Source organism: Aythya fuligula, chromosome 4 (assembly GCF_009819795.1).
Source record: "Aythya fuligula isolate bAytFul2 chromosome 4, bAytFul2.pri, whole genome shotgun sequence".
Lineage (NCBI taxonomy): Eukaryota > Metazoa > Chordata > Aves > Anseriformes > Anatidae > Aythya > Aythya fuligula.
In genome coordinates, this window is record NC_045562.1 from 44,965,679 (window position 1) to 44,991,218 (window position 25,540).

General features: G+C 46.9%; 1 protein-coding gene across 2 annotated transcripts in view; it reads left to right on the forward strand.

Annotated features, from left to right (window-relative positions):
* Positions 1-410: 410 nt before the first annotated feature.
* The window catches only part of ARHGAP24 (Rho GTPase activating protein 24), a 164,542-nt gene continuing 139,412 nt past the window's right edge, over positions 411-25,540 (forward strand). The window contains exons 1-2 of one of the 2 annotated variants that reach the window (XM_032185974.1): positions 411-611; positions 21,020-21,219. In XM_032185974.1, coding sequence (XP_032041865.1) covers positions 21,040-21,219 — 180 coding nt within the window. In that variant the 5' untranslated portion in view covers positions 411-611; positions 21,020-21,039. Of the gene's footprint in view, positions 612-1,775; positions 1,887-21,019; positions 21,220-25,540 lie in introns of those variants that run through there. The other variant, XM_032185973.1, reaches the window with a different exon arrangement.

Below are 25,540 nucleotides of genomic sequence, written 5' to 3' on the forward strand. Positions count from 1 at the left end.
TCGGAGGGGTGAAGCTGTGCTGCAGCAAAGGGCTATTAGGAGGGCATTTTGCTGTGGCCTTTCGTTTGGACGGCATTGCAGGCGGGAAAAAAAAAAAAAAAAAAAAAAAGGAAAAGAAAACAACAACAAACTGGGGGAGGGAAGGGAAAAAATTCGCGTCGGGTCCCAAGGTGTTTTTTTGGTAGCCCCTCGGAGCAGGACGGGCAGCAGCGGTGAGTGCGGTGGGGCCGGGGGCTGCGACGCGTGGGAAGGGAGCCGGGAGCCGGGATCCTCCCCGCGGCGCTGCTCCGGAGCCGCCGCTGAAACCCGAAGCGCGGGGCTGCGGCTGAGGGCTGGCCCTGGGAGGCTGCTCCAGCCTCCCGACCCTATAAATTCACGCCCCCCCCATCCCCGGCCGGAGCCGCGCTTCCCAACTTCTCGGGGCGCGGAGTTTTGGGGCTGCGAGTTGGGGCTGCGTGCGCCCGGATCCTCCGTGGGATCCCTGCTGCCGGGGGGAAGGCAAAGCAGCCCGGAGCTGCGGGGGCGAGCTGAAACGGGCTGTCGCTGCTCCCCGGGCCGTCTGGAGAAGCCGCCGCGTTGATGGGTGAGAGCATCGGCCCCGCTGCTGGGAGGTAGGAGCCCTTGCCTAGGGGTTGCCGGCGGCTGGGTGCTGCCCCGGGGCTCGCTGGCACACCGGGAGCGAGCTGGCGGCTCGGGGCTTCAGCAGGGCTAAAAGCCCTTTGTGCTTGCTGCAGTGCCCACCGTGCTCCTCGTCTCGGGGTTTGGGCTGGGTGTCTTCACGGCTTTTCTTCTCCCGAGCTGCCCGTGGCAGGCTTTCGGACATAACGCGCCCACCGGGACAGGCTTCGCGATAAGCGCTTGGGTTTTAATCACCAAAGAGTTGGGCAATCTTCGGTGCACTGAGAGTTACTGGGCGGATTGCTTCTTAAGATAAGGCAGTAGTCAGCCTTATTTTCCTCGTCGTTGGGCTCGCAGGGAATATTTCTCTGTCTATATTTGTTCCAGTAACATGCAGGCAGTTGTCGATGGGGGTGGGGGTGCCTTCGTTTTCAGCAGTGGCGAGCAGTAAATAAATCGTGGTCAGCGTTGGAGCCGTTGTACAATAGGTAAGCGGAAATAAACTGCGGGGTGTTTTTTAGGTAGGTGTCCTTGTCCCACGTAGGGAGAAATAAGAAACCAAATTAATTCCCTGTGTAAGCGCAGCGACTGTAATACTTGGACTTTGTCTAATGTGAATCTGAATTGTGCTTGTGCTAAGAAGCGTGGTTGCTGGGAGAAGAGAGTAACTCGGAGATACCTGTGAGATGCTGGGGTCTTCCTGTGCATTTGGGGGAAAGGTTTCCCCTGGAATAAGAGTTAAGGGAGGGTGCTGTGGCTATGCAAGAGGCAAAGCATCCTGTTGCTGCCAAAATCAGTGTAGTACCGTGTTGCACTCGCGGGAGGTGCACAGAAATATGAGCAGAGGGAAAGGCAGAGTGAAGTTTGATCTCTGGTCCCTGTGAAAACCTTGTGCTCTGGCAAGTTCTGTAAGTGCAAAAGGCATCCTTCAGTATGGGATACAGTGGCTTGAGTTAAAAATAAAAGTTGTGTTTCTTCATGCTCGAAGCCTAAAGTTTTGTCTGCCTCTTGTTTGGTTTGTGGTCTTGCCTCCCAGCTGCTTTTTTCTTTGCGTGGTCTTTTCTTGGCTTTCATTCCCTGATAAGGAGAGTTAGCTCTGGAATAGGGTGCCCACACACACACAGACAAACTTGGGCTGCCTTGTGACTGAGCAGACTGCGTGTTAGCTGTCAGACATGAAGGAAAGGACGAGCCATCTTCACAAACTCTAAGGCGAGGAACACAGTGATGGAAAACATGGGGTGCAGGAATGCTGCAATCGCTGTCTGGTAGGTGGCTTCTGCGATGCTGAGGACTCCAGGCAGAACAGGTGGCTGATACTGTTGGACTGCAAGGCAACAGATTTCCCTGGAGTTTGTTGCTCCCCTGTCAGTTTGGGCAGGGATAGAAATAGGAGGTGGCTGGTGGTGTGAGGAGCTGCATGCCGAGAGACCTGCTCCTGGTCTGCAGCCTCTTGCATGCGTCCTCGCTCTTCCCTTCTGCTCAACAATTCTGCTGCTTCCTTTTGGGTGGTCGAAGTGTGGATTTTACGTTAATTTTGGATACGTTAATTTTGTATTGGATGGAGTACAGGTAGAAAACGAACCACAGGAGTCCTCAACTAGCTCCCATTAAAAGCTAGGCAACTTCTCCCAGAAGGAGGTGGTTTTACTAACAGAAAGTCACTTGGCACTCAACCCAGCATTGTGCAGTATACTTGCTTGGTGTAATGATCAGTCTGAAAGTATGTGCTTTACTACTTCTTTTATTTGTTTGTCTCTAGCTGCCTGCTTTGTTAGCTCTGGTGCTTATTAGCTTGTTGGATGTTCAGTAGCCTTCTTCTTTCAAATCTCTGCTTCACCTGAACTGCTGCCTTGCTCTCGGCCTTTGTTTTTTAGTAGAAGTGAAAATCCCAGTTCCTTCACTGCGTTTGGAGGTTGTTTATTCCACTCTTGGAGTGGTTTCCAGTTTTCTGACACACTCCTCAGTGTTTGAATACCTGCACTGGAGGTAGCACTTGAGGTGCAGTCTGGTCGAATCCAGAGACGCAACAACTTTTACACTGCAATTTTCCTTCTCCTCGTTAAATTCCCGTGCAGTGGCACAAGGCAGGGGGCGGTTGTGTTGAGCAGGGCCTTTGGCTGATGTTGCAGGAGGATGCTCTCAGGTGCTGTCAGCTCTTGGCAGTCTGTGTTGAGGCAGGAGGCACAGGCTGGTGCCCAGCCAGCCGTCTGTCCGCCGCCTCTCCTGCTCACAATTAACCGCTTCCCTGGTACTCGTCACCCGCACAGGTTTTCAGCCACCATCTTATTTCTGCTTCTAAGCCCTTGGCTGAGCAGCAAAATAAGGTATTTCCCCTGAGAGCAGAAACCACCTGCACTGGGAAGGTTCTTCATTTGCAGTCACGCTCAGTGACCGAGCTGCTAACTGTTGATTTCGCGTTGTCTGCCTGGCTCAGCTTGTGTCTCCTTGGCTTTCTGGCCCCAAACATTGCCTTCCCCGAGGCAGAGGCCTCCGGGGAGCCCACCAGCACCCTGCTTTCAGCTATGAGCAACTTGTGCTGTTCCTTGCAGCCCCTCTTTGTTCTGAGGGGCTTGTGTGCTCTGCGGCCCCCCAAGACAAACCTGCGTTGAATTCCTCAGCAATGCTTACAGAGTTTTTTTGTCATGAAATACCTTCTGGTTTCTTACGCTTAGTTCTGTGCAGTAACATATTATGTCAGTTATGAGCAGTACCTCTTTGGAAAAGACAGGTTTCATGCCTGGTGCTTCCAAGAATTAATCAAGAATTAACCAAGAATTAATCCCCGTCCTTTTCCTGCGGATGCCTATGGTTTTAGAGCAGCTCCAAGTTGTGTCTGGCTTTGCGTTCTGTGCCTGCCACACCGAACAGCCATTGTGTGTTAAAAAAAAAAAAAAAGTTAAAATGCAAGAAAAGTGAGGTAGGGCCATGTGCGTTACCTAGGGCTATGGGAAGGCTGTGAAGGGGCCGCTTGGGACAACAGGACAACACCAGGACAACACCAGGGGACATCTGAAGGCAGTGGTAGTGCATTCAAAACAACATCAAGGAGGTAGGGCTGCGCGCAAGTAAGATGTAAATAAGGTCTAATTAAGATGCACAGATGCTTGGTGGAAAATGTTGTGGTTAGTAAAGGGAAAACCCAGGTTTCGGGGTAGCTTGCTGAAAGTGACGTTCTGTGCTTGTGTTATTTCTGCTTGGCCCCGAGGTTTAGCCTCAGCCCATCAGAGATGGCACGCTGGGCTGGAGAGACGGCTTCCGTCCCCTCCTAGGTGCCCGTTTGCGCTGTCACGATCCTGTTTTGTCTGGATGTTACTTAACCAGGGGGAAAAAATAACCTGGTATGCTGCTTGGTGCCTGATGGAAGGAAACTGAAGGACCACGGCAGACCGCTGCTTGCCTTGCTTCAGTCCGAGCTGTGTGGACATTAGGCTGGGTAAGAGCTGGTATTGGTGAGTGTGCTGGGATGACCATTTGCACTTGTGATTTCTGAAGGCTTCAGTGTTGCAGGGATGAGTGTTCAGAAAGTGGATGCCACGAGTGAGTCCTATGTGCTGGGGCAGAGCAGAGCCTGTGAGGCCAATGCTGCGTTGCTGGAGCAAGAAACGTGCTGCAGAGGCTGCGGCTGAGATTTGCTTCTCATCCTTCAACTCTTACTCCGTGGGTCAGCTGGATGTGGGTACAGCTTGCGACGGCCCAAGTGGCTCATAATTCCTTCAGCATTTTGAGGGGGGGGAAAAAGTTCAAGGAAATCTCTAAGCTTTAAGAAATGTTGCTTTCTATGGTAATTCCAAGATCTTCTTGCTACCGTGACTATATTTAGGACTGGTTACTTGAGTCAATTATTCCTGTAATGAGCACTAATCCTGTTCGCTTTACCTGCTCGGGCTACTCCGGGGGCCGTGCGCGAAGCTTTCACCTCCCAGCCACAGCTGAGATCAAAATTGCAGGTCCCAAGCATGGGTACTTGCTGCTAAGGGGTCTTGCAAAACACATAGAGAAATCCTGCAGGCTGGAAAGAAGCTCTGTCTCTGGCACTTGCAATATTTGTGCAGCTGCTCCCACTTTTTTTTTTTTTTTTTTTTTTTTTAATTTAAGTTTTAAGCAGCAAGCAAAATTAGGGAGAGGTGTTAGAGGACTTGTCTGGAGAAAGAAAACGTGCCGTGCTTTTTTGTTTGGACATAGTGACACCCCTCACTTTTTTTTTAAGGGCTGTGAGCCCTACCTCAGGTTTGCAAGTTAAAAGCCTGCTTAGTTTTTGTGTTTAAGCAGAGCTAAAGGTGATCTGCTAGCATTAGAGGTTTGTGGACGGCCTTTGTGTTTCTGTACTCCCCGTAGTAAGCTGGGAGCTCAATCAGCTGCATTGCTGGAGCCTGAGGTGTTCTGATCCCAGTAACTTCTGATGTAAATTTTGTGGAGTTGAAAAGTGAATGGTAAAAGTCCTGGTCGAAAAGCTTAATCTGACAAGTTCTGCCCTGTGGCCAAAAAGGAAGTTTCAGAAAGAAATCGTAGCAGCAACACCACCTGCTAGTCACTAACTGCTTGCAAGGCTGGGGATTAACTTTGCTCGTATGTATGGTGAAATACAACTCACCGTCTGCTGTAACACAGTCTTATTTGCAGTTTGCTGTTTTTTTTTTTTTTTTTTAATTAAAAATAAAGCGAGCATATAACTCTGTTACATGGCAGTCTGAAGCCTTGAAGGTTCAATTTTAAATACAGGTGAGGTAAAAGTGCCTCAAAAGTTGACGAAATAACTTTAAACTGTTAAGTTATTAGCATGGAAAAGGATTTTGAGCTTTTATGAAACTTTGCCTTGTTCCTGCAGTATTTGAGGAGCTTTAAGCCCAAACCTTTGAAATGATGCAAGAAATGTAAGTTCGCTTTGGTTTCTAGCAGCCGTGGATTTAAATGGAAAAACAGGCTTGAGAACTTGAACCCTGAATGTGGTGTTTTTTTTTTTTTTTTTTTTTTTTTTTAAATAAAAAGGGCAAATGAGGAGTGATAATCAAAACTATGTCATTCCAAGTGAGTTGAATGTCTTCTAGGCTTGCACTCGGAGCAGGAGCCCAATTCAGAGGAGGTGGCTGTAAAATACGAAGGAAACAAGTTAGATATCCGAAAGACTGGTTTGTTGTACCAGAAACTCTTCTTCCTGAGTCAGTACAGCAGCACTCACATTGGAGACACTTCAATCCATCCTCCAGGACTGTGTAAGAAAGGATAGTTAACACACAGCTGTGCAGAGATTTATGACTTTACGCTAGAGACCGGGTGCCTTTGGGTTGCTTTCTCATCTGCGTGAGGGGCAAGGCAGGGGTACCTGTCTGTGTGCCGCCTGTTGAGCACGCAGCACGTGGCATGCTCAGTGTCAAGACTCATTATCACGCCAGGAGATTAAGCCGTGGCTCAGCGGTGCTGTGCAGCCCAGGCTCACAGCCTTGGTGGCTGGGGAGCGTGCTGCCGGAGCTGGGCACCGGGGGATCCCCCCCGAGCATCAGCAAAGCAGCTGTAGATGCCGAGGCCGCCTGCAGATGTTTGCAGGTTGTTTGATGCCGTCGCTCCCGGGATGCTGCTTCGGAGGGCTTCGTCACCCAGCGTGAGCAGGAGGGCTCTGAGACGTGAGTTTGACTGTGCTTTATTTTCTGAGGGAGGGACAGAGGAGCCAGAAGGACGCATTCGTTACTGTTCCTCTGCAGGTGTCTGTGCAGTGAAAAACCTGTAGCTTGTGTCCAGTAAGTAGTGCCGAATTGCTGTGCCCAGTGGAGGCACACAGCAAAGGAAATAATTACTGCTCGGTGCTGTTACACTGAATGCTGAGTGAGCCCGGGACAAGGAAATGCTAACAAAAAGGTCACGCTACTGCCGTGGCAGGAGAAAAAGCAGAGTACTGGGCTGCAAGCAGTGCTGCTGGGGGATTTTGTGGACAAGCTTTGTGGTGCTCCAGTCCCTTTTCTGAGGAGTCAGGGAGGCACTGCCAGCAGGGAGTAGCTGCAGTTTCTCTGGCAGACCGATGGCCTGAGGAGTGCAGCTGGACGGCTCCGCTGTAGCCAGAGCAATTGGGTTGTGCTGACAGATGGGAAAGGTGAGGAAGGAGAAGCTCATTATTTCTCAAATGGTTAGGTGGATTTTATTTTATTTTTTTTTAACCTGGGAGTTGATTAAAAGCTTTCACCTGGCAGTTAACTCTGTGTTGGATGTCCTTGCTGCCTTGTGATGTGGGAGGCACCCGGGGTTTCAGCCTTGAAAGCAGAGATGTGCACCTCCAGCCTGGCCAGGGTGGGCAGCAGGGCCCTGCTGCCTGGGGAGCGTGCTTCCTGGGGGTGATGCTGCTCGCAGCACGCCTTCACCGCTGCAGCTCCTGTCATCTGAGCTGAAAGGGTGAGAACACCTTCCCTCCTTGACTGCTTCCTTCCCTCCTTCCTGTTCTGCATCAACATTGTTCTCCTTTTGTACTTCTTTCTTGGAGAAACAGTGCACCTGCACTTGCCTGCCCAGTGCTTTGGAGGGCAGGGAGATAAAGTGGGTTTTCATTTATATCACAAGATGAGGCTGTTCTTGCCTGCGATCTACCTTTGTGTGGTTGTAAGGAGTAAAGAGATGGCTGTCCTGTGAAGAACCCGAGGGATCCTGGAGTTGCCTGGGAGGATGGAAATCAAATAATACGTGAATCCAAATCCCTCTTTATGAGGAAATCACGGACAGGTGGAGCCAGTGCTTGAATGCTGGCTGCGGTGTACCACCAGCACAGCTAAACGGATGGCCACAGGCTTTGGGGTGCCCACCTGGCAAATACTGAATGCAGAACTGGTGGCAGCAAGGTCCTTTGCCAGTCAGTGTGGAGTTAATGTCTGTGCCCAGAAGGAGGATGAAAACGTGAGCTCAGAAACGAGCTAGGAGCGCTGCTGGACAGCTGGGAAAAGGGGATGCTCTGCTGTGTTTTCAGAAGCAGGCAGACGCACAGCTTTTGGGCATCTGGGAGAGATGAGTAGCAATGAAAGGGCTCAAGTCTCATTGCAAAAATGAAGAGAGGAGTTATTGGAAATGAGAAATAAATCTGCACCAAATTGGCCTGTCCAACAAGCTTGCTTTATATTTACAAGCCAGGAGGCTTGAATGGCTCTTCTGGTTTTTCAGCCTGGATGCCTAGACACATCGCTTGGAAACTGATATGAGCAAACAGTTTGTTCTGGGGCTCATGGAGAGCGGAACAAAAAGAAGCTGTTGTGTTTCTTGGCCAGTCCATCATGTGCGCAATTTTTTTGAGACGATTAAGGTAGGAAAAAGTAAAGTGCTCTGGAAATCGTGACATGATCCTGCAATTTCTCCCCTCTTTAACCGGCCTATTAAACTTGTACAGAGCTCTTCAGAGAGTGGCAACCTGTGATATTTTTGGTGGTGCTGAAAGGTCTCTTGAGAAAGAGGCTGTGGTTTGGCTGAGAGCTTGTAGAAAATGTACTGCTTTTGGCCAGCTCTTCATCAGGAGGGTGCTACCCAGACGGAAGGTGGCCATCAGCTGTCCTGGGACGAAAGCACACAGGCTGAAACTGCAGGTGGCTGGAGAGAGCTGAACTTTGTGGAAATGACAGGGGTTTTGCTGACCCTGTGGAGCAGGGAATGGAGGTGCAAAGGTGCACCCATTTCATGTGGTAGGTCTGCTGGAGCCAGCACAGTCATCTTAAAGCGTCTGAAATTGCAACGGGAAATCAGGAAAAAGTCTCATCCTTAAGGCTGATGCTCCCACAGGACAGGACTGAGTTTGCTTGGCGAGCAGGTGGTACTCAGCCAAGAAGGCAGGGATGTGCCCGTCTCTGTGTGCAGAAATCAGGGCTGCTTTGTCCTGGGGATCCTGCAAACAGCGCCCTGGGCCTGGCACGGCCAGCTCCTGCTGCTGGCACCTAGGCTTTGTGTGTGCTGGGAGTTCATTACAGCTTCTTCAGGTAACTTGGCGTTGTTCCTGGGGCTACGACATGAAACCTGTGGAGGTGGAATTGTGATGCCTTACTGCCTGGATTTGCGAGGAGATGAGTGAAGATGGCCGCAAGGCATGGAGCAGGGACCCATGGTTTTGTCTGCTGGGAATGGGCTGCAGAAGTGCAAAGGGTGCTGCAAGAGCAGTCAGGCCTGTACAGAAGCCCTGCATGAAAATAAATGGTCTCTGCCAGTCAGGAAACAGACCCTGCATTGCCTTCTTGATCACAGGCATCCAGCGCAACCAAGTGGAGCTCTGGATTTTATCTTTCTTGCAGAATTCAAGAAAGAAAGCGCTGTTGAAGAGCCCGGGGTGGCACTGGATGAAAACGCTGTGTTAATTCAGGCAGTGGGGGCAGCGTGACACGAAGGGAAATGAACTCCAGATGCTCTGGGGTGTTGTGGGGGCTTGTAAGTTGTCTCAAAGGCTGCAGCGAGTTGCTGAACTGAAACTGCCAGGTTTTCAGTGCTTAAAATGAATCCCTGTCTCAGCTGGCCATCTGTAATTCCCCATTCTTCCTTTGGTACCCTGCAAAGTTTTGAAAGCCACGCAAATAGCCCTAAGCATCAGCAAGTTTCCAAGTATGCTGTGACTGATTCAGTCGTTACTCTGTAGTAATTAATTCACAGCTCAGGTCGTCAGGAAGCGTCCGAGCATCTGTGTGTTGGGAGGCTGCCTGCTAACAACAGCGGAGCAGAAGGAATGGCATTGCTTGGCAGGAGGGGGACAACTCTGTGAGAGCTTCACCGGCAGGTTTGGGGTGAACTGGTGTGATTCTTCCCCAAACAAAGGCTTCAATTTGTATTGTGTCAGCCCGTCCTGGAACCCTGTGGAAGAGACAGAGAAGAATTGCTGAGAAAAATACAGCGTGTTAGCATGAAACGGGAACCAGGGAAAGGGGACGGCGAGCTGAGAGCCACGGAGCGTGCTTTTAGAGCCTTGGAGAGATTGTTCCAGTTGTTGGTGTCAATCTGCAGGCTGAAAGAGGGAAACTTCTGCACACTGTCATGAAAATAAGGACTAAATTCCACCTCCTTCAGGGAATGGAAGAAGGAAAATTACTTCAGTGGTTCAAAGGCAATAAAAAGAAAAAAAAAAAAGCTTTTTATATACTGCTATTTGGTCCATCATGCATTTTCCTGTCTTCATATGCTGGAATTCTTGGTTGTGACCAGTTTGGATTAGGCACTGCCTTTGTGCAAAGTGCTGTAAAAGCAGTTTTGACTTTGGGGTGTTTTTACACACTGAAAAGAATAATTAGCAGGGAGGGATACTGAGATGCTTCGTCCTGAACCTTTGTGCTTCCATCCAGCCAGGATGGCATTTATATCTGTGGTTTGGGAAATCGTGCCGACCTCACCCTACTGGGGGACTTGCACTTGCTGACCTGCCTTAGCGAGCTGATGTCAGGCATCCTTCCCTTCAGGCCGTCATTCCCCTGGCTGTGTGCACCCTTGCAATGTTTTCGGAATGCCTCCTGTTCTTTTCTTGGCTGCCGCGGCGTCACTCCAGCCAAACGCTCATCTTCATTCCTCGGCCCTGAATGCTTTCCAAGTTGTCTCTGTCTCCAGGGGAGAAGCATCAAACTCAAAAAAGCAGCTGATAATACGTTGGTATGATGCATTGTTTTCCGTATTGAAAGGGAGAGCAAACTTGAAAATCATTTGTTACATATTACCAACATTAGGAACCAGTAATGAAGAAAAGACCGATGCTTACTCTATATGACTTTCAGGCTTATTTTCAGGTTCTGCTTTGCAGATTGAAACTTGAAATGCTTCTTAGGAAAACGTTTATTGCAGGGCTGCGTGAAAATGAGGGCCACGAGGTGAATTATGAGGAGCTGGATGCTCCCTGGGCTGCAGACGCGAGGTCTGTGCCCTGGGCTCCTCAGCAACCTCAGAGGGCTCACACAGCTCAGAGCTGCTGGTGCCCTTCCTGCCCCGTGTGAGGGAAACTGTGCAGAGCTGCCATCAGGGTGCTAAAGCAGCTGTGTTCGGCAACGACCTCTTGAAAGCTGTTCCTCTTAAAGCTCTTTCTGTATTTTTTCCCTCCATCAGGTGCTGTGCTGTTTATCATGGGCTTTTTGCTTTCACCAGCAGAATCTTGCCCATTCTTGTGGGTATTTTCTATTTCTGAACTCTAATTCAAATAACCTGAGATTAGATTTTAGTACATGCACTGGTTGTATTCCAGAGAGAAGAACTGGAAGTTGAAAATATTTTGCTTTCATAATATGTGCACGTGTCTAGACCTCCTTCTGTCTGCCCGCTGCAGTGACATCTTCTTGGTTGTCTTCTGTCTTCCTTCTGCTGTGTGTGGTTTGCAATTCAGTAATAAAGATAAACTGTGGCTCAGTGTGAAGCATGACACGGACACGATCAGATTGCTGCCTGGATGTCCCCGGATGAAGGGCAGTACTGGGGGTGCAGGGAGGAGGCACTGTGCAAAACTGTTGGCCTCCCTTCAGTGCTGCTGGTTTCCCATTTCTAGGAGTTGTGCAACGTTCCCGCTGGATGTTAGCTGGGTCAGGGCTGGTCAACCACTTCCCCAAAGAACTTGGCAGCAGAAAACAACCATTTGTGTAATTGTAACTGTTACTGGCAGCTTGTCACCTCTTGTGATTTATAGATTTTTTTAATTGAAGTGCAGCAAGGCTTGATTTTCAGCACGTATTGTAAGCTAGCATCTAATACAAGTAATAACACTGTGTGTTGAATTTTCAGGTGTTAGGATGTTTCTGAAATCATCAGTTTTAATGAAAAGCGGGACTTGAAATCAGATTTGAGATGATAAGATAGCTAGAAAGCTGTGGGGTTTGGAACAAGCTTCAGTAGGGTTTGGTAGGAATGTGATCATAATTGTGCTTTAACAACCTTAAAATGATGCTATTCATCTTCTCAGGAACTGTTCTGCATAGTTGAGCTTGTAGATGAATCTGGCAGTAAATCACATGCAAGGATTTATTACCAGGTAGCAACTTCAAGTGATCGCTGTGATAAATGTCTGCTGCTTTGTTTATATTGTTGTTCATTTAAAATCCTACGTAAATCTTGCCTCTGTTATACTGTGGAGGAGCTGCTATCTTTTTTTTTTTTTTTTTTTTTTCTTTCTACCAGTTTTCACTTATCTTCTCAGCAGAAAGAGCTGGTTGTGAGGCTGTCCTCAGTCTTGGAGCCCTCTCCTGTAACCCTTGTGTGGTGGTGCCCTAGTGGCAGACTCGGTGTCAGCGGTAGGTTGGGTGTCAGGCTCATTTGTCCCCTGACAACAGTCGATCTTTTCAGAGAGGTTCTCATCCTCACTCTGTGATGGCTTCAGGATGGAGGAGGCAGTAATCAGGCTCTAAAATGACTGCTCCTGTTTTGCTTCGCAGTTTCTTCTCTATACTTGTGCTGTGGTTGCATCTTGCAGAATTAGCGGTCCGGAGCAAATACCCTAGGGAAGGTGAAGTGCTTCTCCTCAATGCCTTCTTCAGACTGCTACAAAACAGTCCCTAAGTAGTTCAGGGTTGGAAAAACAATTAAAACGGAGAGGGTCTGGCTGTACTTGTTTGTGTATTCTCTTCTCCTTCTTCTGTGCGTCATTCCTTGGTGACAGGTCCATTGGGACCACTTGTTTGGTCTTGTCCCATTTGCCCCAAAGGAATTGCCAGGTGGTGTCAGCCTTAGGGATAACTTCGGTGCTGTCTGCAGTGACCTGATGGTACTGACGAAGATGAAGTAAAAGCAGAAGTTTTCTTGGTGGTTTAGCTCTACCTACTCTGTTTTTATCTTTATAGCCAGCTGTGTTCTACAGCCAGCCATTAGTTAATAACTGTACAAAATGCTTTGTGCGGGATTTAGGATGCCCAAGCCCTGAGAAGAATCTCATCTGCCCTGCATTGATGAAAGATGAGCAAGATGCATCAGAACCTTGATAGCACAGGAGTGTTTGTGGGGGAAATTCAAGAGCAAAGGGGTAGTATGTCTCAAGTTTTTCAAGATCTCTCCAGGAACGGATCCCAATATTTCCCCATCTTGCCAACAGAGAAGGCAGTTAGCGCTGCTGAGAGCTAGGTTAGCTACCAATACCCATCTGTATTTTGTCATCTGAGCTATGAGTCTGGTAGAGGGGCAAACCTCAGAAAATGAAATGATCGACCTCGAGGGATTCATACAAAATTCCTTATGAAAATGAGTTTCTTGAATATGTCTGAAAGAAAAAAAAAGTGAGAGGCTTTGAGCTGTGTTTCCTGCACGAAACACAGCTCGTGGGCTTCCTGGGGCCGCCGGTACTTAGAGGTGTACATTCTTTCCCCTTCCGTCTAATTTCCTCCCTTTGAAGTGGGGATCAGGCTTCCATTGAAAGCAGAAGTTGTCCAGATACATGACACACGAACATCTGACTTCGTTTGAAGGTACATGAAAGGCTTTTATTACTTTCCTTTACCGTTTCTGCCTCGTAATATCATCCTAAATCACACTGCGGAATGAAATTGCAGTAGTTGCCTCCTTGACCCGCCTTGTGTTGTAGCAAGCTTAGTGCTTTACGTACAGGATCTTTCAGGGCCTCACTGAGATTCCGGCTGTGTTGTCCTCCGTGTGTCTGGACAAGGGCTGCATCATCTGCCTCCAATTTAGCGGAGCTGGAAGGCCGGAAATGGGTTTTCTTTCCCGAAGAAAAGTAACTGCAAGTGTGTTGCGAGTGAAAGCACCGATCTGGAGCTGTTTCTCTCTTTATGTGCAGCGGAGAGGGTTTCCAAGGTTCAGCTGCTTTTATCTACTGATGCCGGTAGATGGTACGGCTCTGCTACAATGCAAAATCACAAACAGCGAACGAATTAATTTCATTTTTTGTTTCACTGAAGCACATGGCAAATTTCAACATCTTGAGGCAAACTTCCCTAAAAGGAATTGTAGAATTTCAGAAGTGAGTTGGTACGTGGAAGCATCGGTGTGGTTTTGTGTGTGTTTCCTCCGGATTCCTTTGCTAGCTCATTGCCAGGAAAGCTGAATGCCATCAACAAAGTAAGTCTGACATCTGTCAGGTTGATCGCTTCTCGTTCTGTCAAATTGGAACATTTTACGCATAAAGATATTTCTGATTCTTTGGAAACTTTCTGGGTTTCTGATGGTTTTGTTAGGGAAACGTAACAGCAAAGAATCTTGCTGTTTCCTCTTACAGTGTTGAAGCAGCACTGGTGATTTTAGGTCTTGTAAAAGACCTGTAGAAATAATGAAAACAGAAATGTGGAGAAATAACAAAGCCTTTCAAGAACTAACGCAGAAAAGAAAACTCAAGTCACAAGACAGAATAATGAGGGCGTCTGTTCTGCCAGCTCCCAAGTACTAACTTCTTTTTTCTAGAAGATAAGCTGAAAAATATTAGGGAAGCCTGCATCTGCTCTGAATAAACTTGGTTCTTAAATTTAGGTAAGTGATGTATCAAGCTGGTCTAAACAAGTCAACTTTTATGAGTAAAATCACCTCCTATAGGGTTGCTATTGAGAAATTTTGCCTTCTAACTGGGAAGAACAGCTGTACGCAAAGATAATGAAATATTCAGGGGAGAGAAGTGGTGGCTAACAATCTGGTATCAGTGAAACTATGTTGCTTGTAGTAGGTAAGGTTTTCGTTACTGCAATTTCTTAATGAAAGATAGGAAGACGCATTCCAGACACTCAGTACTTAAATAAAAACCATGGCTAGTCTGGAGCATTTAGGACTGCCTGGAATGGCTTCAGACCTGTTTTTTTGGTGTCCACGTGTGCACAATCAGTGTGCCTGCCTGCTGCCTTCTCTGTTCTCTCTCGAATCATTAGCTTATCAAGGTCAAGTGGCTGCAGAGTAGAAGTGCATGCTGTTAGGGTTGCACATGCAGGGAGAAGTCAAGTATGAAGTTCTTAAAAGAATGGATTAATCTAAGTACCTTACACTGGCTTTCCTGTGATCTCTTCTAGAGGTTGGCTGTAAGTAGAATTCCATGGGAAACGTTGTGTGTAGGGAATGGGTTTAAAATAGCGAAAGTCACAGCTGAAGCTTTTCCCCAGCTCTGCTGCACTGGGCTTGCGTATGGAATAACCTGTGGTGCTGATGACTGCATTTCTTGTGCACTTAGCAGTCCCCTCACATAATTCATACTTTCCAGAAAGCACTGTGTTTTACAAAAATAAATCTTCTCTCTGTGTGTTTAGGCAAGTAAGGGAGCTGTCTGAATTTGCAAGGCACTGATTTAAACTTCTGTTGTAATAATAAAACACGTTGCTTTTGAAATGCAGGGTTGTGTTGCTGCAGGTGATAGATAATGTAAAGGTTACAAGTGTGAAAATATGATCTTCTGAAAATGAATATTTTTTGAAATGACAGTTGTGACACTTGCTGTAGATGACAGAGGGAAAAACTATATATTCTATGAAAGGAACATGATTTAGTCCTATTTTTCTTCAATGGTGACCACTAAAGAGATGGGGAAGGGTAGACAGTGACTGAGGGCAGCTGAAAATCCAGGAGCATGCAGGGACCTCAGCCAGCAGCCGTGCTGAAGCCCTTGGCACAGCCAAAGGAGTGCATCTGGGCAGCGATTCTTGTCCTCAGGCCACATGCTCTTGGCAAGTTGTGAACTGGGGTCTGCGATTAGCTTGTACCCATCTGTAATGTCCATGGGAGAGAGCTTGCTTTCCCCCCTCCTGTCATTTACTGCTTCCAGTGTCAGGCTGGAAACTGCAATGAGCTTTATTCAGTCATGATCAAGGATGTGATTCGCAAATGTGGGGAACAAGTGCATTAGCCAGCTGAGCAAAGCAGGAGCTCATTTACAGAGAATGCCATTGCATTAAGATCAGTGACTGAGTCGCATACAATTCTGAGCATCGTGATGCATTACTGTGCTAGCCAGCACCTTTCGGCAGCTCCCCAAGAAGCTGAATCCCTTCTGGAGGCCATACGTGAGCTGAACGTGCTCATCTGCCCAGTGTTTAAGTGATGGAGGATGTAATGTTCTCTTTACTTTCTCTTTTGGTTGAACAATGCTGGTGAAAGGTGTTTACGTGGGTTTTTGCTAGATTTCAGGATGGCAGTGTGCAGCGAGGCTCGGCATCCTGCACGCTTCACAGGCAGTGTGTATAGTCACCAGAGACACGTGTGAACACAAAAAGGTGAACGCACCTTCTCTAAAAGCCTTTGGCTATGGGATATGGGAACAGAGCCTGAAGACTGTGGGTGTGATATGGCAGAGATGCATCTTTGGCTTCAGTATTTCTTTAGGCACAGGTTCGAAGAGGAGATGCTGCCATCCCGGCACAGGTTGACCTTACAAAGGACAAGAACCATGTGAATTTGGACAGTTCCTACACGAGAATGACTTAGAGAGCCCAGGGTGTGGGAGTCAGAGGCTGGCTGAGGAAGGTGGAGACAGTATTAGCGTGGAGCTTGAATGAAAAGGGCCATGAAGCAGTAGTGCTTAGTTAGCAGTATTGTAGAGTCACTTATCTTCTGCTGAAACAGCTGAGGCAGTACGACAGACTCAGAACTGCTTTCTGCAATATATAGGAGGGATTTTAGACTCCAATTCTAATTTTCTAATTTCTCATACAAACTTGGTTTTAAAGTAACTGAAAAGTGAATTCCGTAAGTACGAATTAATGCTTTCCTGGGCAGAAGTTGGAAATAGCAACTACAAAATAATGGAGCTTGTTTTGTGTTGGCTCTCTCAGTGGAAAGACACACATCTGCTTTCAGAAACGTTGGCTGCATTGTCTCCAGTTTTGTAGCATGGAAACTTGTCAGCATGGTTCATGTTTTCAAGTGACAGAGGCAATTACCTTTTACATAAAACATTTCTGAAAAGCTCTAGAACTGGACTGATTTCTGCTCAGAAGTCTATTGGAAATTGAGGTCCTGCTGGGGTTGGCCTGCAGAGGGGACACAAATGTTTGTTCCGCTTTGGAGACGAGCAGGAATGGAAGGAGATGCGCCCCTGAGCGTGCTAAGCCTGACCCTTTGGTTCTGACCTGCATGAATTTATAGTCCTGAGACCAAGCCAAGGAGCTGCCTGACTCACCACTGGCATACAGCACACGCCTGCCTCTTCACCACCAGCGTGGCTCCCACAGAGGCCCCCAGGAGAAGATTGCTGCTGCTCTGAACCCAGGTATGCAGGGAGCAATGTCCAACTGGGTCTGCAGCCACAGAAGCACAGCCCCAGCCACAAACCCTTTTTGCAGGACCTGTGTGCTCCTTCGTTTTAGAAGAACTTTTTCCTCTCCCCCATCTTTCTCCATGTGTTCTTATCTTGCATGAATTGGATTCCATGTTGACTCATCCTCTGTTTTTTTTTCCTTTTTTTTTTTTTTTTTTTTTTTTAAGGAGCACATGGGTTAAAAACACAGAGGGAGCAGTTACTTGCAGCAGCTTTGGTTGAAGGCTTTTGCTGCTGTTGACAAACTAAATTTTTTTTTTTTTCCCACCTGCCTGCATACTTAGTGAATGTAATTTATAACATCTGAATTCTCTTGGTCAATTCTGCAAGGAACACCTAACACCTGAGCTGTGCTGAGAATAGGAGGACAGCATGGACAGTCCCATTGTGTTGGTTTTCCTAAAAGAGCACGCAGCCTAGTCACTGTCAGAGAGCTGCTGACATCCTCACTTGATGCTTTTGGTCATCAGTCTTTCAGAATGAGGAGTAGTGCCAGAAATTATTTTTATACTTTGAGGAATGATTTGCTGAGATCATGCTTGGACCCAACTCTTGATCAATTCTTTTGTAAGCTAGTCCTGTAAATGCTCAAGTGTTCACCAGTGACATATGGGAATTGTTGTTTTTAAGCTGTCCTCGTGATCACTTTCTCCATGTGAAGTATGAAGTTGTAAACAGGATTTGGGGTTTTCCAGTTTCAGCTGCTCTGGGCAGCGTAGCCCATTGGATGGGAGCGACATCTGGGAGCTGGAGTGGCTTTTTGCTGTTCCAGATGCAGCCTTTGACTTCACTCCCTGACCTTTTCACTGCTCAGCACTGCCACTTGAGGCTTGCCAGCCCTTCTGCATTTCTTTGTCCATCTTGCATCACTTGACCCTTCAGCTACCAGAGGCTCTTCTCCGTCTTGTCTCTTGTTCTGTGTGCTTCTCCAGGAAAAACCTGAGGACGTGATGTGTGCATAGCCAGTTTCCTGGCCTTCTACAGTTGGGGTCCTTCTTGACTCAGAAGTAGGCAGCTGGATTAGGAAGTGGTGAGACTGAAGCATCACTTGGAGCTGTCCGAAGAGTCTTTAATGGACAGGGGCTCTTAGCTGTGCCTCCTGCTGCCACAACTGTAATGTAGGGACAAAAAAGCATCTACCTGAAGATTTCTGTTTGCCTTTAAACAGCAAAAATTTAGCCTATGACAGGCGCCCAAAATACAGTGTGACCACATGATGCTGTAGTCACAGAAGTGCTGCAGTTGCTTTGCTTTATGTAGCGGGACTTCACAGGTTCTGGGGATGCTCGGGAAGACATCAGGTTACCCAGCTGTGCTTTCTACCAGTGAAACCGAGCATCTGGCACGCTTGGGTTTCCTACACACCAGTTTGGGCAGAAGGCTATCCTGAATACATTGAGGAAAAAGGTTTTTGAAGGTGTTTTTTTTCAGGCTCATTCCGAAGGGATTTTCAAAAATTTGAAAAATCCTCTGGCGCCCTTTTATTTGTGTTGGGCTGCAGGAGGGCAGGTTTGGGCTGGTGCTTGGGCAGTGTGGTGCCGCGACCCGGTTTGGACCAGACTGAGCATGGGCTTCAAGGGAGCTGCTGCGGTGCGTGAGGGGTGGAGAAGGCTTGCTGGAAGCGAAAGCTGATGCAGCTTTGCATGCTGGAAGCGTGCCAGCTGGGCCATGAGAAACTCGAGGGGGAATAAAATCACACAGCAAGAGTGGGCTTCCGTGCCAAACATCTTGGTGCAGTCCGGGGTTTGCGTTGCGACTGGATTTGTCGTGCTGTAATAACTTTCTCCGAGGATTTCCTGGCAAAGGGCTGGGACTTGGAGGAGCTGCCCAGTCCTGTGTTTCCCTGTGTCCATACGACAGCAGGACATCTTGCCCGCAGCCAGCCCAGAGTGAATGGACTGTGCAGGATTTGTCCAGCTCTGCTCATTCCCGATGCTGGAGGCCGGCCACGTCAGTGGAGCTAGCTTTGGCAGGAGGCACGAGTTGTGTTTCCCATTCAGAAGATGGGTTTGAGGAATACGCTCCTTTAGTGCTTGAAAATGTAGTGGCTTTCTGCCTGGTCTCATAGGGGCGAGAGGACTCGCAGCGTGCTGATGTAATTCTGCACGTGCTCGTGTGTTATTTACATGCTGTTTGCACCTCGCTGTTCCCTGCGGCACTGCCAGCACCCTGATATTTCTGCAGTTTGTTTTTATGATCTTGGTGTTGAAGCAGCTGTAAAAACAACTGGTGAAAGTGAGCCAGCTGCTGGAATTTCTGATTCGGTCTGGTTTGTTGTAGGCAGACTCTGAAAGCAAAGGAGTGATGGAAAACAACAACAACAAAAAAATGGATTTTGGGATTTTCTGCAGGTGCCTTGCAAGGAGCAGGGGGTCGCCCGTGGAAATTATTTTGTCCTTTTCTAAGCTGTAACAACCTCCCTGCTGGCTGCAATGCTTTCCTTAAAATGTTTGCCAGTTGGCTTCCTGAGAACATGAGCTGGGGAGCTGCTTCCCCTATCTGCTTTGCCCCCCCCCAAAAGCCAGCAGTGCCGGAGAGATTTCTGCTGGGATGGAGAAACGCCGAGTACTTGTTAGGTGCATGTTCTGTCAGAGAGGGTGGCCTCGTGTAGGACAGGTAGGGCTGTCCTGGTTCCTCACACCTCCTCTGCACACGGGTGATGAGCAGAGGCAGGGTGTGAGCCTGTCTGGAAAACCTGCCACATGTGCTTGAGGTCATATATTGAAGATGATCCAGTCACTGCTTATTGTAAATAACTTCAGCTGAACCCCTGTCATTCTCCAGTTATTTGGAGAATGTCCTCTTGCTTTCTTACAACTGCTATCCATTTTACATTGATGTAGCAATATCCAGACACAAACTGGTGCTAACTGTCAAAGGGATCGTCTCCTCTACCAAGTGAACGTGTATTCCCATTCCTCATGTTCCTTAAAAGCTGAAAACAAACCTCTGCACTGCTGGTACCTGTTGGTGTGTTTGGTAACAGCCTTGCTTCTATCAGGGAACAGAGCAGGCGTGCTGGGCGCAAAGGCGCCAGTATCTTTTGCCAAAGTCACAACAGAAAGCTTGTGTCTAGATGTTCCTAGTCAGAAACATCTCCTGCTTACAGGGGCTGGGTTTATTTTGTTCTTTTCCCACCCGGATGTGTAGAAACAACAAATGTCCTTAGGCAGCCAGCCTGGCCAGGCACTAGCAGCTGTGCAGGTTCCTGGCTGGGCAAGGATGGCTGCTGGTGGTTGTCCAGGAGAAGAAAGAGGTCGTCTTTCAGGCACTCAGACACTGAAATTTCACCCTTCATTTTGCATGCTGGCGCTTTTGTGGTTCTGGTTGCATTTTATTCTGTTTAAGTATATGCAATTTGGCACACTTGGGTCTCAGTTGGGCTTGTATTTCAACTGAGAATATCACAATGTGCAACCGAGAAAATCTTGATTTTTTTGAGCTCTAAACTTGGTAAGGTATCAAGAAAAGCCTTTTGAACACCAAGATTTAGCATGTGACTACACGGCTGTATGTAAAATATCTGTCTAGAATGTCTGTGACTGTCCAGATAAAGTAAGAAGCATAGCTTTAACAAGTCAAAAAGCCACTTGAAAATTTGTCAGTTCGATTCCAGCCTTCAGCGCTGGTTTGGACACATCTCACAACCTGAGTTGATGCACTAACGTTTTGTATGATTGGCAAAATGGCTATAAAGAGGCATAGCTGGACGCACCAATTTCAGCCATGGGGTTGGTTATAGCATGGGATGTGCAGCTGTTTTTTATATTTACTGTCCACAATACCAGTGACAATAGTTAAAAAATAAAATAAAAACAGAAGCCTTATTATTTGGTGTGCTAAAGCCTGTCAGGGAATATTAAAAGGGTTGTCTGGCAGTGGGAAGCATCCTGCCTTCCTTGGTATGAAGACGTTCATTCCTCCTCAGTGCCTGTAATCCAGCAGCACTCAGTGTGAAAAATAGCTGCTGTCTTCCTCTGCCTGTGGAGATATCATACGCTATAGTTGAAGCAATTTTTGCCTCTTGCCTGCTTTTAAACAACTCATTTTGCTGTTACTGCTGTCTCTTATAGGTGAGCAGCGCTCACATGGCTGATGGGTGCTTGTATGCGAGTAAGCAGTCAGACGGTCAATGCCTTGCTAGCACTCTCTGGTAGTCGAGGCATGTTCATTTCTCAGCTGTGTTGAAAGGAACAGCTTTGTGCTGGGCTCACGATCTGATTCTTTTTCCTTTTCCCCTTCCTTTCTCATCAGGAGAGTTGCCCAGGCCCAGTATGGACGAACACACTGGCCCTGTGGAGAGTCCCCCTCCGAGCCACGGGCAGCACAGCACCTTTAAGTGTGGGTGGCTGCGGAAGCAAGGAGGCTTCGTCAAGACCTGGCACACGCGCTGGTTTGTTCTCAAGGGGGACCAGCTGTACTATTTCAAAGACGAAGATGAAACCAAGCCGTTGGTAAGTGAAAGGAGGAGATGGGATGGGAGGTGAGGGAGAGAACTAAGTTCATATGAGCAGATTTGTCTCACATTTCAAGAAACCTCTCCATCTCTGTCACAGACTCAATGCAACTTGAGATTTTGTTGGCAGTGACCACAGAACGGGATCAGGCCTTGGCAATTAACATGGTTCTCCAACCACACTTGCTTCTAAAGCTTCCTTTTCCAGGTCAAGTTTTCCCATTGCAGCATTTTTAAGGGAGCATAGTCCAAATGAAGTTCAAGTAGTAAAAATCGGTCCGATGCGCTCACTTGAATCAGATGAATACACTATTTTAAAGGTACTGCTTATTTTTCTGCTGTTTAAAATCTTGGAGTACCACAGCTTTGTGCCTTCCTGGATAGGAAATCCCCTAAGAGTGCAGCCTGAATACATTGCCATCTGTAGCGTGGAATAGACTTGTGTCTGCTGCCTGCTTCTGTGGCAGTAATTTACTGCTCCTTAATGTTCATCTACTTTGCTATTTATTTAGCTTTTTTACAGGCATGCTTTAGGGCTGTCTGTCTCTAGAGTGCCATAAGAACAGAGTAAATAACTCTTGCCTCTCAGCCTAGGGCAGGTCTGAGCCACTGTGATAATAAGCTGAGAGACCTTGTGCTAGCACCTGCAGGAGTACGGTAGTCCTAGCTGTTAATCATCTCGTGATGTTGGAAAATGCTCTGAGAATTACATCTGTGCAGATACTCAAACACATAATCGCATGCACACTACTGATGCCTACTAAATTTTTGATGGTATGTGTTTATGGGGGTTTAGCGGTGAGTTCAGAGATGTCAGACCTGCCTAAGCCAGCGTCCTGCATGGCACAGGCTGTGACAATTCATCAAGCTTTGCAGTCTGCATTAAGGTGCATGTGTTAAGAAAACCATTCAGTATTCAGGTAATTGTTCCCAGAGAAGGTTCTTGTACAAGCAGCTTTCAGAGCACATTTCTGTAGCTGTTGACCCTTAAAAATATGCCAGGCTGTATAGGTTGATTAAATAACCCATGGCAAATCTATGCTTTACACATTAGTATCAACAGTTCGTGAATATCCAATAAGTAATAATTTCTGGGGAATCAATGTATCGTTCACTACAGTTATTTTGGTAATGAAGAGTTTGAAAAGCAGACATCAAAATAAAAGCGTTTATGAGCCAGAGGCTGGAATTCAGGAAGTACAGCTCTTCTTTTTGACATTTGGCAATATGTTCAGATGCGTTTGAGGATTTTGTCACTTACTGAGAGGTGTCAAAAAGCACGGAGCACCGTACAGCACTAGGAACCCCAAATATTTCCATCTCTCTGCCATTGACCAGCAGGATGACCTCAGAAGATGCTATTAACCTTGCTGCTTCCTTTTGTGAAATGGAGGTGGTTATTCCGGTCTTTGGATTGCTTTGATAAGTTTGGTAGCAGTTGATTAAATACCTAATAGTTTGCTTGAGTCTTCCACTTTAATCTCAAGTAGTTTATAAAGACATGTACAGATGAGAAGGTTTAAAGAAAAAACAAGTGCTACCAGCAGCATAATTTAAAATATTCTGCTAGGCTTGGAAGATGAATGAACGCCAACCCAAATGTGGGTCAGTCAAATGGTACATATGTGTCGCTGAAATATGTCCCAGGTTGGATGCCAGGTACAGAAGGGTGTTTTTCCCATTAACTACGTGTAAGGATCTGCTGCATTCACTTTGACAAGAAAATTGATGTGACCTTGTAGGAACCCTGGTGTTCTTGCAGTGGAGAACTAAAGCCAAGAAGTCAACTGACAGCATGAATTTCCAGTGCGTGAGGAGGTCATTAGGAGATGGAGAGCAGCATTTTGCCATTATTTTATTGGCAGCGTACTGTGGCATCTGTGTTTAGGACAAATACCTGTTTCTTCACTACTGGACTGCACAGTCTGCATACAGTACAGCCACACATTTAGATGGTAATGGGATTAATGGGATGGAAGACATTCAAAAGGTGATTTTTTTTTTCCCCCAAAGTCAGATTGTAGTTTGTATTTTGCTGTTTTTTTTTTTTTTTTTTTTTTTTTTTTGGTTGTGCCTGGAAGCAGGCAAAGACGTATGATTCCTGGTCCTGGGGAATGCTCTATTTCGTGTGTGCATTTATAGAAGATGGAAGAATGTGGGGAGGAGTGGACAGGGCAAGCCACTGAGTTTATCTGCATAGCTCTGATGCGAATTTGGGAAATGCAGGTTCCAGTTTGTGGTGTGAATTCAGTGAATGCCTGAGAACCAGTCTGCTTTACATTTTGGGCTTGGGTTCTGTCCAGTCCACACCAAAAATTACACCACAACGTTTGTATGTGTGGAAGTGAAGGAGATGTGAACGGTATTACGATGAGCAAAAGTTCACTAGAGTACAGCATTTTGTCAAAAATATGGCAGGCTGTTGGCTCAGGGTAGCAAATGTACAGCTTATCGGTCTTGGTGTGCACAAGAACAATCAAGTCCCTGCCTGGTCGCAGAGCCCAGCCGTGGTGTCTCCACTCTGCCCTGCGCTCCATCCTGTTCCTTAGAGCCAGCACACCAGGTTCCCCCTGTGTGATAGCATCTAAGGTCAGAAGCCTAGGGAACATTTAGGTAGTTCAGCTACACTCCACCCTGAAAGCCTCTCCAATGCCGTACATTTTTTTTAAAATGTGAATACTAGTTTAATTTTCCTTGGTACTTCAGGCAGTTACTCCACGCTGTATGATGGGAGTAAAGAAAATAAATAATATCTGGTTATATCGACACTATAACTAAATGGTTTCCACTTTGTGAAGCATGCTCATTTGCTGTTAGAAATATAAGCAGCTACAGCATTCTGTAGTGAATATATGTGTATGTCTCCTTGGTATCAGACTATTACATTTGAGTCATTAGCTGTCAGTGGGGAAAGGTCTCTGCCAATGTGTGTCAGCTGCCTGCAGGGGCACAGAGCTACTGAAGGAGAGCAGAGGGAAAAGAAGCAATACATGCCTGTTATTCTTCTAGTCAAGGTCAGTGAATTTTCATTGATTCCTTATTATCATCAAACACAATCTTACCCTTGTAATATTTTATCAGTAAGAACAGCAGCCGTCTCGTGCTCTGATATCCTTGCAGTGTCTCAGGGGATCTGGCAAGGATGGCAATTCCATTTAGCGGAGATGCAGGCAGGGATAGCAAATTGATCTAGGTACTTCCAGAAGACAAAGTGAAGAAGTGAGCAAGCCTATAACATATGAAGAAATCTGACTTCTGATGATTCTGCGTAGTGTTTTCCCTCTTGGAGGTGGTTCAGGGTATTGTGTTGTTGGTCCTCTGCTGCCTCTGCTAGTCACTGTACTCCTGACAGCCCATTCTGCTTTAGGAAGCCAGCATTAAGCTGGATCTGAAGGTCACCTATCCAGCTCGAAATATGGGCAGCTGAGCAAATCAGCATTTAGCAGCCCCTCTTTCACAGTACAGCTGTTGTTTATTGGCAGCTGATGAAAACGTCTGTCTTGCTTTCCCCTCTGCCCAGGCTTAACTTGGGTAGTTGGGTAAGCGGCAGGAGGGAACTTGCAGGTTCGATGGCTGTGGGACAGCTCTGCTGTCACACGGCCCTGGTGTTACGTGCTGAGGACATGAGGTTTGGGGATCAAAGCCAGGTAACCTGTCTGGATGGAGCAGCGCTGATGTGGGGCTGTAAATGAACCAGAACAGGCAAGTTCACTCACTCTCAACTGTTCAGTTGCCATCATACAGTTGTGGCCTATGTGGTTTTACGGAATTGAATTTGAGGTGTGTAATGGGATCCCAAAGAACTGTGAACTTTGGCCTTCAGGAAATACTTTTGGTGTTTGCCTAAAAGTTGAGGTTGATCTGCTCTTTCAGTTGATAACCCATCCTGAACTTCCTGGTGTGCATTTTTATCCTCTAGGTTTTGGCTTAAGTAATGTGTAACAGCATTCATTTGCTCACAGGATCTTAGCCAGACCCCTGCAAGGAACAGTAGATAGGAATGCTAAGGTGTAAACCTTAAAATTGGGATTTGAGTGTCTTTGGAAACTGAATAACTGTCTGCTGGAATCTTAAGCACAGGTAACCACCGTCTGTCTGTAAGGGGAAGACTGTCTCTGATGTACAAACAGAATATTTTAAAGTACTCATTTCTGGCAAAATATGCGTGCTTCATTTAATCCCATTTGTGTGGAGCAAAAAGAACCACCACAGGCAGCCAATTCCATTTATTGGGATTAATAGGATACAAGTGACAAAATTTTGTTACCTTTTTAATATAAAACAAAGCTTGGAACGAATGCGTTAAATAGAGACTAGTG